The 12,359-nt window shown below is 39.8% G+C and overlaps 1 protein-coding gene and 1 non-coding gene across 10 annotated transcripts in view; both read right to left on the bottom strand.

Annotated features, from left to right (window-relative positions):
- CNOT1 (CCR4-NOT transcription complex subunit 1) overlaps nt 1-12,359 on the bottom strand; it is a 74,645-nt gene that overhangs the window by 32,906 nt on the left and 29,380 nt on the right. For all 9 annotated transcript variants that reach the window (XM_029925114.1, XM_029925120.1, XM_029925117.1 and 6 more), the window contains exons 16-17: nt 2,054-2,204; nt 635-836 (exon numbers count right to left, since the gene is read on the bottom strand). In XM_029925114.1, coding sequence (XP_029780974.1) covers nt 635-836; nt 2,054-2,204 — 353 coding nt within the window. The remainder of the gene's footprint in view (nt 1-634; nt 837-2,053; nt 2,205-12,359) is intronic.
- LOC115281323 lies at nt 1,617-1,752 on the bottom strand. The gene has a single exon (XR_003904236.1). It is a non-coding gene; the product is annotated as a small nucleolar RNA SNORA50 (small nucleolar RNA).

The raw sequence follows: 12,359 nt of genomic DNA, 5'->3' as shown, positions 1-12,359 counted from the left end.
GTTAACATGAGGCAGGAGGCCTTCCCTATTCCTAGCAAACAGAACTTAAGTGAGGACTCTGCTAAAAAGCTTTCACCAAAGAAGTAACTCTGTCTTAAAACAATCAGGGCTAGAACCACATAACAACAGTATTAATTAGGTTACAGAGTCAAAATGCAGATACCTGAGGACAAACAAATGGGTACAGAGGTGGGTGTGGGATATAACCTTAACTTCAATAGACAAGTTCAAAGCTAAAATACCTGAAAAACCTGAAAAGGTTTTAGGGATTTACCATCATTGTCAAGATATATGAGGTGGAATGAAGCAGAACATATACCTGAATCTCATATGTAAAAGATTTTCAGTGTTTATTATACCAACTGTAATTCATAAAGCTGTGAATTCTTTATCTAAACCTAAATCTTGCAGAATATGTGATTAACACACTTGTTACTATTTGTACCATCATTTGGTAACACAGGATCTTTACAATGCAACTAAATTAATATTATAACAGTATAATTTTCTCTTTGCAGCTTTGAAGGTTGAAGTAACCTTCACCAATTGGAGCAGCTTTCACAGTGACTCCAAACACACTAATGTACAATGAAACTTAAAAATGATCTGCAATTCCATCCACCATCCCCCTTACCTGGAAGCTGAGATGAAAGTCCTCCAATACCACTGAATGCAGTTGTCTGGTTTGGGGTTGAAAGGGGTGGAAATGCTTTTGCTGGTGACTGAGGGGTACTGAATGCAGAACCCAAATTTGGAGGAAAACCCTGCATACTCTGGGTGTGAGGGGCAGCTGAACCACCTATACTAAGAGATGCCATTCCAGCAAGAGGGTCAATCTAAAGAAAAACATTGTAAGAATGTATTAAACATACTTCAAGCACATGAAGGTTTATGAAACAGGTAAAGAAATCTTTAGCTCTTCGTATGCTTAACAGGTAACTGCCAAACCCAAGCAATCATGATGATACCTAAATCCCAAAATCAAGTCAGTGTACTAGACATTTTTCTGACTATATCATAGAGTAGGTTTAAATGGTTAGCCTCTGCCAAAATATCAGAGCTACCATATGAGGGACATGGAACTTCAAGAGTTAATGTTTAACATGAATTACCCTACAGCGATAGCACTAAGCACTTAGTGACACAGTACAACTATTACATTAGGTCTTTAAAATTTCCAAAAAGCCCCTTTACAAGAGAAAGAAAATGTCTCTGAAAATGCATTATTTAACTTCTAATACACTAAAAGCTTAGCAATTAGAAATAAATCTTCCAATCAAAACAAACCTACTCAAAACTTGAGGATCTTAAGAGTTGGAGGAGATCAGCTCTAATTTAAAACAAACAAAAAACAAGGTATGCTATTCACCAAAAGATCTTTTAAAATAACTAATAACTGCACTTCCAAGCTTCTTCGTTCGTGGCATTATTTCAGACCTTTATGACTACCCAAATGGTACACAAAATGCCTTTTATAAAACAGCCACTGAAGGATCTAAACTAAACATTCTTTTTTCCTTAAACCCCAATCTGCCTGCCAATCAATGCAGATGAAAACAGAAGTGGAATATGTTGCTCCCAGAGAGAAGGGGGTGGTTGGTGTCAGGGAGTAACTTAAATGTACCTTGTTTTTAAAAGAGCAGTTCAGTTGAGAGCTGAAGAGCCCCAGTTATAACAAGTCCTTATGCTCTAGCACTGTTGCTTGGCCCGTGACGCTACAAACAAGACACATCAGGTTCAAAGGCAGTGCTTATTTCTCAAGTCTAAGTTATTCTTATTTTTAAAAGAAGCCCTTACTGTTTACCTAAAGAAGTTGTTTTGTCTCCTTCTTCTCAGAGACATGTTTTATTTAATGATTAAAGTCTATCCTCAACTATGTTGCCTATTTATAGACCTCCTTTAAAATGTAGTGGTGGATGCTAGACATGCAGGTATCTCAAAGGTAATAAACTCAGACAAATTTTTCTTTGAGTAGATTACTAATGATGTAGAAGTTTATTCTATTCCAAGTCTATGAACAAATGCAGACATACCATTTCTAGCATTCACTTACCTGAACAGGAGAAATGGCATCTAAGCTGCTAGCACTAGGAGGGCGTCCTTTTGGCATAACTCCAGGTGGTGGCTGTCTGGCTTTGTTCATAACATTACTGCAATTGGCTACCATGGTGAGGATGGTTTCTGATAACTCCTGAGAAACACTCCTAAAGACAGAAGAGTGAAAAATACCACTTGCTACTCCTTAGAACACCTAAATAAACAAACCTGATTTGTAATAAAGAAAACCTGCTACAACACATGGCAAAATTGCCACCTTAGCCCATATGCCTTTGCACACATCAATAATCACCAGGATTTTCTAAGCACTGGCTCTCTATTGGGGTTAACTTTTTCGTACTCGCACAAGTAGGAAGAGGGATGGGGGCAGGGAGGGAGAGGGGGGAGGGGAGGGGAGAAAAGACGGGGGGGGGGGGGGGGGGGGGGGGGGGGGGGGGGGGGGGGGGGGGGGGGGGGGGGGGGGGGGGGGGGGGGGGGGGGGGGGGGGGGGAGAGAGAGAATATTCCAAGCATGGGGCTTGATCTGGCAAACTCTGGATCATGACCTGAGCTAAAATCAAGATATGGACGCTTAACCAACTGAACCACCCAGGTATCCTGGAGCTAGCTAATATATGCCTCTGAAACAAAACCTTGTGTACAGTGCACTATGTTTTAAATGTTCTTTTAAGTTTATTTTATTAATTTACTTGAGGGAGAGGGCAAACACAAGCACAAGTGCACATGGGAAGGGCAGAAAGAGAAAGAGAGGATCCCAATCAAGCCCCTCGCTGCTGGGACGGGGACCTACAATGGGGATCCAACTCAGAAACCATGAGATCATAACCTGAGCCAAAACCAAGAGTTGGACACTTAATAGACTGAGTCATCCAGGCACCCCATTTAATGTACAGTTTTATGTTTTCTTATTCCAAATGTAACTACTTTTACTTCTTGATGCCAATAGTATGACTTCTAATTCAGGTCACTAACAATACAAATCACTTCATAGGTTAAAACATTAAAAGCTGGGTATATGAGATTGATAAAATTTGATTTAAAAATTCCTTATTATTCTGGAAAAACTTTCTTATATTTCACACACTTTCAAACTTAGAAAAAAGGCTAGACTATTACAAGAAACTCCAATTAATGTTTCACCCACGAGTTAGTTACATTTTGCTCTCTCCTCCACAAAGTTTCTATGGTTAGACACATCAAATATCTTTTATTCCTAAATACTTCACTATGTATTTCTTAAGAACAGGACATTTTCTTTTTCCTTTTTTTTTTATGTTACAGTAATTATTTTTTTCTTCACTTTTTGAATTTTATTTATTTATTTTTTAAATAGTTGTCACCTAGCTGTCAGCACAGAGCCTGATGCAGGGCTTGAACCCACTAACTATGAGATCATAAGCCGAAGTCAGAGGCTCAACCAACTGAGACACCCAGGTGTAGCTCATTTACAATATCTTTGACTAAATCAAGTGGATTTTACAATCATTTAATTCACCAAACTTGAGGTGAATGCCTATCTTATGTGAGACATTATGCCAAGATACCTCCATAGTGAGGGGAAAAAGTATTTTTAACACTTTAAAAATCTGTAGAAAAATGCAATTATTTCCAAATGACTAGTCACAAAATACAAGAATGCAATAATTAAAGACTTTATCTACCACTTCAGGGAGATAATTCATAACACACACTGATACTCATGGAATAGTATATTATGTTTAATGCAATTAAAAAAAACCACTACTGCTAATGAAAAAATATAACCTTTTTATGACAGAGCTTTAGCCAAATATAGTTATTAATTCTTACTATTGGATGTAAGGTATGCCTTATTTCAGGAAATAGACTGCAAAAGATATTATCTTCCATTAAGTGCTGTTACAGATGTGTTACTTTAAAAGACTTTTTGTTGAAGTAAATGTAAATAAAGACAAGTACACATAACATAAATGTCCAACTCAGTGAATTTTCATGAACTGAATATACTCAGGTAACCAGCCCCATGATTATGAAACAGAATATGAAAGCCCCCCAAGTCCCCCACCCCACACGCCCTCTTCCATAGTATATCCTTCCCTGAATCTTTTCTTAAAATAGTTTATTGTCAAATTGGTTTCCATATAACACCCAGTGCTCTTCCCCGCAAGTGCCCTCCTCCATCAACACCACCTCTTCCCCCCCCCCCCGCCCCCTTCCCCTTCAACCCTCAGTTCATTTTCAGTATTCAATAGTCTCTCAAGTTTTGCATCCCTCTCTCTCCCCAACTCTCATTCCCTCTTCCCCTCCCCCTGGTCCTCCAGTAGGTCTCTCCTGTTCTCCTGTTAGACCTATGAGAGCAAACATATGGTATCTGTCCTCTGCCTGACTTATTTCGCTTAGCATGACACCCTCGAGGTCCATCCGCTTTCCTACAAATGGCCAGATTTCATTCTTTCTCATTGCCATGTAGTACTCCATTGTGTATATTTACCACATCTTCTTGATCCACTCATCAGGTGATGGACATTAAGGATGGATACAACCATGTAAAATAATAAAACTAAGAAAGTTTAACACAGATAAAACAGGGCACGTTCAGTTATATCAATTGTTCCAATTTACATACTTTACTGCTATTTTACCCTTGGATCATGATCCAATCCAAAGAATTGAGTTGTTCACCTCTTTAGTTACTTTCTTTTTCTATTTTATTTTTTTAATTTTATTTATTTAAGAGAGAGAGTGCGCGCGCGTGAGAGAGAGAGAGAGAGCGCGCGCGCGCGCACAAGCGAGACCGTGAGCAAGCGTGAGTGCGCACATGCACATGGGCAAACAAGGGAGGGGCAGAGAGGGGGAGAGTGAGACACAGAATCTGAACCAGGCTCTGAGCTGGCACCAGCAACTCCAATGGGGGCTCAAACTCACAAACTGTAAGATTATTACCTGAGCCACTGCTGGACACTTAACTGACCAAGTGACTCAGGTGCTCCTAGTTTCTTTAAACTGGAAAAATTCATCAGCTGTTACTTGTCTCTCTTGAAATTGATTTTTAAGTGTGTATTTTATACAATGTACCTTAATTTGACTTTCTCTGGTATTTTAGATTTTAGATACATTTATGGCAGGATTACCAGGTTAGTTACATCATATTCTTCTCAGTGCATTTGATTTCTTATTATCTTTTAGGTAATCTCTATGCCCAATGTGGGGTTCAAACTCACAAACATTGAGATCAGCAGTTGCATGCTCTAGTGAATGAACCAGCCAGATGCCCGTCAGCACATTTTATTATGAGGCATATGATAGAGAGCTGGTGATCACTTTGACCAAAGAACTAACATAGCATATGCCAGTTTTCTCAATGAAATGTTACTACTTTTTCCCTTTGTTAATTTGTGGGGAGTCACTCTGAAATTAGGTGACTGTTCTGCTCCTGAAACATTCACTCACTACTTTCAGCATCCTTTAAACACTGTGACTCCATCATAATTACTTCTATATTTATGAATTGAAAGAACTTTTCTTCTATGGCTTTTTTTTTTTTTTTTGAGAGACAGGGAGAGACAGAGCAGGAGTAGGGGAGGGGCAGAGAGGGAGGAAGACACAGAATCCAAAGCAGGCCCCAGGCTCTAAGCTGTCAGCACAGAGCTGGCCGTGTGGCTTGAGCTCACAAACCCTGAGAACATGACCTGAGCTGAAGTCGGAAACTTAACCAGCTGAGCCACCCAGGCACCCCTTCTCATTTACTTGTATCAGTACTGATTCAAAATGTTTACATGAATTATTTCATTAAATTCTTCAAGAAAACAGGTTCTTCCAATACATCACCAAAAGAAACAAATCTAAGTCAGGTAAACTACCTCCTTACACATAAATACAAAACATTTTATTCAATTTCAACATGCCCTTAAATTTCCAGTATTGAATTCCAGATAATTTAATTACAGGTGGATTAAAATGTATAAAGATGAGAGTCAAAACTTTAAATTTTAGATTTAAGAATTTAGCAGGGTTTCTCAAATGGTATACTATTAGCACTTTGGACTTTGTTGTGTTGCTTCTATTGTTCCCTGTAAAATGTTTAACAGCATCCCTGGCCTTTACCCATCAGATGCCAACAGCACACTTCTTTCTGGTTAAAACAATCAATAATGTTGTCTTAGGACTTTAAGGGAGCAAAATATTCCTTGACTGAGAACACTGGGTTAGGGGTATACATACACATGTAAAATTTTTTTTAATGTTTTAATGTTTTTATTTATTTTTGAGAGACAGAGAGAGACAGTGCGAGCAGGCAAGGGCCAGAGAGAGAGGGAGATACAGAATTCATAGCAGCCTCCAAGCTCTGAGCTAGCTGTCAGCACAAAGCCCGATCCAGGGCTCAAACCCACGAACCATGAGATCATGACCTGAGCCAAAGCCAGATACTTAACCTACTGAGCCACCAGGTGCCCCCACATGTAAATTAGGATAAACAAAAAGCTTAAAAGAAAATTTTGGGAATAAGATTCCTATGGACAGAATGCTGAGAAACTCATTTTCCCAGGTAATAAAGAAGTCCTCAGACAGGTGTAGAGTGCTGCCAAAACCTAAATCTGTAATATTCCCATGAAGGACCTGAAAAGGACCATGCTCTCACCTCAAGTTGACCTTTAGGCTCTAAGGAGAAAGTCAAGTGAATGGCTTAGCTGACCATAAGGCTACCCAGAGACTTCAGCGGCCAAACATGACCCAAATAAAGACTACTACAAGGGCACCTCACTAATCACTTGGTAGAGCATGAGCTTCCTGATCTCAGGGTTGTGAGTTCAAGCCCCACAATGGGTAGACAGATTACTTAAAAATAAAATGTAAGGGGTGCCTGGGTGGCTCACTTGGTAAGTGTCCAACTTCGGCTCAGGTCATGACCTCACAGTCAGTGAGTTCAAGCCCTGTATAGGATTCTGTGCTGACATCTCAGAGCCTGGAGCCTGCTTCAGAGCCTAACTTCAAAAAATGCCCAATTATTTAAACTTACCAGTTTTTGGCCATAAATTACAAGACACGGCCCCCCAAAAATTGGGTATATATACTGCTTAAGAATAAAATCTTTAAAAAGTCCCTAAAAATAGAGCTGGCCAACTACAAATAGCCTCTTCCTCTTGAGGTATGTGTAACACATAATATTTAGTGGGATGGCTGGTGGTCCTGACCTTGGGGTCAGGAGTTGGAGCCCCACACACTGTGTACAGAGACTGGTTTTAAAAAAACTTTAAAAAAATAACTATCTTTTAAAGTTAAAAAATATATAACTAAAAGCTTCACTATAGTTTCCCCAAAACATCACAAGATCCAAGCAGACAAAAGAATATGAATTTGAAGGTAGTTAAGATTATCTAGGCTGAAAAAAATGAAACAAAAAAGGGAGAAAAATAAACTGAGGTGCAGGTGGAACACTACCAAACATGCCAACATAAATAAATGGGAGTACTAGAGGAGAGATGAGATGGAAAGGGGGGCAGAAAGACTATTTAAAAAAAAAAAACATCCTGAATTTGATGAAAACTATTAATCTACACATACAAGAAGCTCAACGAATTCCAAGTAATACAGGCATAAAAAATCCAAACCTGGAAACAAGAGACTCAAACGGTTGGGGGGGGGGGGGAGATTAAGTCTTCCCCCCGAGAGAAAGCATACACACATGCCATCAGCGCGAGCCCACCGCAGGGCTCATCCTCACAAACCCTGAGATCATGACTTAACAGCAAGGAGAGCAAATGAGCACATACAAGGGAGCTTCAAAAACAATTAACAGCTGGTGACCCACCAGATACTATGGAAGCCAGAAAGCAACAGTATAACATTTTCAGAGAACAGAAGGAAAAAGAGTGTCAAAAGAGTTTCCTAGACTACAGGGGCACCTTGGTGGCTCAGTCGGTTAGGCGTACAACTTCAGCTCCGGTCATGATCTCAAGGCTTGTTGAGTCGAGCTCCTCATTTGGCTCCATGCTGACTGCTCAGAGCCCAGAGCCTATGTTAGGTTCTGTGCTTCCCCCCCCCGCCCCCCCCCCCGCCTCTCCTGCCTCTCATGCTCTTTCTCAAAAATAAATAAAAATTAAAAATTAAATTTTAATGAAAAATTTAACGTTTATTTTTGAGAGACAGAGCACGAACGGGGGGGGGGGGTGGGGTGGAGGGGAGGACACACAGAATCCAAAGCTGGCTCCAGGCTCAGGTGTCAGAATAAAGCCCCAACACAGGGCTTGAACTTATAGACTGTGAGATCATGGCCTGAGCCATAGTAGCATGAGTAACTAAGTGAGCCATCCGGGTCCCCCTTAAAAACTTTTTTTAAATTTTGTTTTTAATGTTTAATATTTATTTCTGAGACAAAGAGAGACCGTGCATGAGTGGGGGAGGGGCAGAAAGAGAGGGAAACACAGAATCTGAAGCAGCCTCCAGGCTCTGAGCTGTCAGCACACAGCTTGACATGGGGCTCAAACCCACAAACATGAGATCATGACCTGAGCCAAAGTTGGAGGCTTAAGCGACTGAGCCACCCAGGCATCCCAAGTTTATTGTCTTTATCTGAAAAATCTTCATAGAAATCGTAGTTTGATTTATTATTAGCTCTCAGTGTCCCACTCCTGAGCTTACATTCTTACATAAAAGCTTACATTCTTCTGGGCAAGAGACATTTTCAAACAGTTTCACCTCTTCCTGTTATTTACTTTCTTAGACTTCTCACAGACTGGATTCTTTTGGAGAGCAGCATGAGCTTTCTTATACATCTCCACCATGTCTACAGTTACTTTCTTCTTTATGTATTCAGTGAACTGTTTCTTATAAGCATCTTCATCTTCCATTAGGTAACACAAAACCTGCAACGTTCTGACCCATAATGTGCTTCCAACGTACTTCTGCACTGAAGCCTTGCCTTCCAAATTATAACCAGGGTACAGACAAGACTCCATCCACAGCTCCCTTGAGGGTCTCAAAAACTTTACTTCACAGAGCTTGTCCATGCCAAACCTACCGAAAAACCTGTGAGCCAGCAGCAGACCAGTACAATACAGCGCAACATAATTTGTCAGGCCAACCTTCACACCATACTTTGGGAGTTCAGGAGCATAAGCTTTACAAACTATCATTACCTCAACAGAAGCAATCTGACAAATGAGATCTCTTTGGTTACATGACCTATCATCCTGCATTTGGGTATGTGGTACTTATTTTTTATCCTCAATTACCAAGTGCTTTGGGGCACATTAATCAGTTTTACCCTCTCTTCTTCTTCTTCTAAATTTCAAATGCAAGCCTTGTTCTTGACAACTTCAACAAACCTCACCCTGTGGAGCAGAGACTAGTGTCCACAGCTTGCCACAAACCTACTTGATTTAAAGGACAATTAGTTCATGAAATAATTATGTTTTGATGGGCACATAAGATACAGGTGCAACCTGAACACAACAACCCAATGAAAGAGAAAGGGAACGCAGCGATATGAGTAAATTTTGGCACTCGACTGAAGTTCACTTGGTATTAATCAGAACTAGATTGTTTTAAGTTAAAAACAATTTTATTTTTTAAATGTTTATTTATATGAGAGAAAGAGAGTGAGTGAGCAGGGAAGCAGTGGAAGGGCAAAGAGAGAAAAGACAGAGGATCTAAAGTGGGCTCTGCACCGACAGGAGCAAACCTGATGCAGGACTTGAACTCACAAACCATGAGATCATGACTTGATCCAAGTCGGATGTTCAACCGACTAAGCCACCTAGGTACGCACCCCTAAAATGTTAAACTTAGTAACTACAAAGAAAATAATGAACTCAAAAACCACAAATTAAAAGAAACAAGGGAGTTAAAATAATACACAAGAGAGGCACCTGGGTGGCTCATTCATGATCTCATGGTTCATTGAGTCTGAACCCTGCGTTGCGCTCTGTGCTGACAGCTTGGAGACTGGAGCCTACTTCAGATTCTTTGTGTCTCTCTCTCTCTCTCTCTCTCTCTCTCTCTCTCTCTCTCTCTCTCTCTCTCTCTTTCTGCCCTCCTCACCGCGCGCGCGCACACACACACTCTCTCTCTCTCTCTCTCTCTCTCTCTCTCTCTCTCTCTCTCTCTCTCTCTCAAAAAGAAAACATACAGGGGTGCCTGAGTGGCTCAGTCGGTTGAGTGTCCGACTTTGGCTCAGGTCATGATCTCACAGTCCGTGGGTTCAATCCCCATGCTGGGCTCTGTGCTAATAGCTCTGAGCTGGAGCCTGCTTCCGATTCTGCGTCTCCCTCTCTCTCGGCCCCTCGCCTGCTCATGATCTGTCCCTCTCTATCTCTCAAAAATTAATAAATGTTAAAAGAAAAATAAAAAAGTATATTCAGAAAAACAGGAAGTGACATGAATAAATTAACTTATCAGTAATTACATTAAACATAAATACTCTAAATACTCCAATTAAAAAGATTCTTGAAATGTATTCAAAAAATGGTATTTTGTCCAGAAGTGGCCCAAACCTTAGATTAAGACATCTATTAGGGCACCTGGGTGACTCAGGTGGTTGAGAGTCTGGCTTCGGCTCAGGTCATGATCTCACGGTACATGAATTTGAACTCCATGTCTGGCTCTGTGCTACCAGCTAGCTCAGAGCCTGGAGCCTGTCTTTGGATTCTGTGTTGCCCTCTCTCTCTGACCCTCCCCTGCTCGCTTGCTCTCTCTCAAAAATAAAACATTAAAATAAATTTTTTTAAAGATTAAGACACCTATAACTTGAAAGTAGAAAATGGAAAAAGGTACCATGCAAGCATTAACAATAAGAAAAATAAAAGGACTCTGCTAAGGTCAGACAAAATATAGCCTTTAAGAAAGAAATGAGCAGGGACTAAGAAAAGTATTTTAGAAAGGCCAATCCTTACAGGAAGACATAAGCATACATACCTTTAAAAACAGAGCCTACAGTGTGGAGCCTGCTTGGGATTCTCTCTGCCTCCCTCTATCCCTCCCCTGTTCATGCTGTCTCCTTCTCTCTCAACAATAAACTTAAATTTTTTTGTTTATTTTAAAACTTTTTTAGGGGCGCCTGGGTGGCTCAGTCGGTTAAGCCTCCGGCTTGGCTCAGGTCCGATCTCACGTTCGTGGGTTCAAGCCCTGCGTCAGGCTCTGTGCTGACAGCTAGCTCAGAGCCTGGAGCCTGCTTCCGGTTCTGTGTCTCCTTCTCTCTCTGCCCCTCCCCCTCTCATGCTCTGTCTCTCTCTGTATCAAAAATAAATAAAACATTAAAAAAAAAGGTTAAAATTCAGTCTCTGTCTGTCTGTCTCTCTCTCTCTTTCTGCCCCCCCACCTGCTCTCTATCTCTCAAAATAAATACAAATAAACTAAGAAAAATCAGTAACAAAAGAAAATCAGATAATTCCCAAATGTGAAAATTAAACAACATATTCTTATGGGTCATAGAAAACTATAAAATTCTTTCAGATGAAAATGAAAACATATAATACCAAACTTAAAACATTTCACAGGTGGAAATTCAAATTCATAAACAGCCCAATTAAACAAGAACAATCTCAAATAAAAAAATAAACTTTCCACCTTAATCAGGTTTAAAATGTTCAAACTAAACTCAAAACAAGGAAGGAAATAATAAAATTGAGAGCTGAAATAAACAAAATGGAGAATAGCAAAACGAGAAAAACAAAACCAAAAAGGTTGCTTCTTTGAAAAGGTCAAAAAGATTGACTACATTTACCCAAAATCACAAGAAAGTGGTGGTAAGTGAGGAAAGGAAGAAGGCAGAAGAGATTCAAATTACTAAAACCAGAAAGCGAAAGACAGGATTATTACTACCAACCTTAGAGAAACAAAGATTATAAGGATATAGTATATAAGAACTGTGTGCCAACAAATTAGATAACCTATGTGAAATGGACAAACTCACAGAAAGACAAACTGCCAAAACTGAATGGGGGGGGGGGGAGGGAACCTGCATGAACACATAACAAGATATTGAATTAGTAACTAAAAACTATCCATAAGAAAAAGCCTAGCACCAGATGGACCCACTGCTAAATTCTACTGAACATTTAAAGAACTGCTACCAGTTCTATTTGCATTTCTATTCAACATTAGTCTGCAGGTTTATACTTGAGAAAATAAGCAAGAAAAAGATGGATAAGGAAGAAAACTCTATTTGCACATGAAATGACTTGTACAAAATATTTAACAATAAATGCAACAAAAGAAGTGTAAAACTTGTACACTGAAAATGAAAACATTCCTGAAACAAATTAAAGGTCCAAATAGAAAAACATCCAGATTCATGAATCAGAAAACTTATTAGTATTTTAAGAT

The sequence above is a fragment of the Suricata suricatta genome, chromosome 16 (assembly GCF_006229205.1).
Source record: "Suricata suricatta isolate VVHF042 chromosome 16, meerkat_22Aug2017_6uvM2_HiC, whole genome shotgun sequence".
Lineage (NCBI taxonomy): Eukaryota > Metazoa > Chordata > Mammalia > Carnivora > Herpestidae > Suricata > Suricata suricatta.
This window is presented reverse-complemented; position numbering and strand designations above follow the sequence as displayed.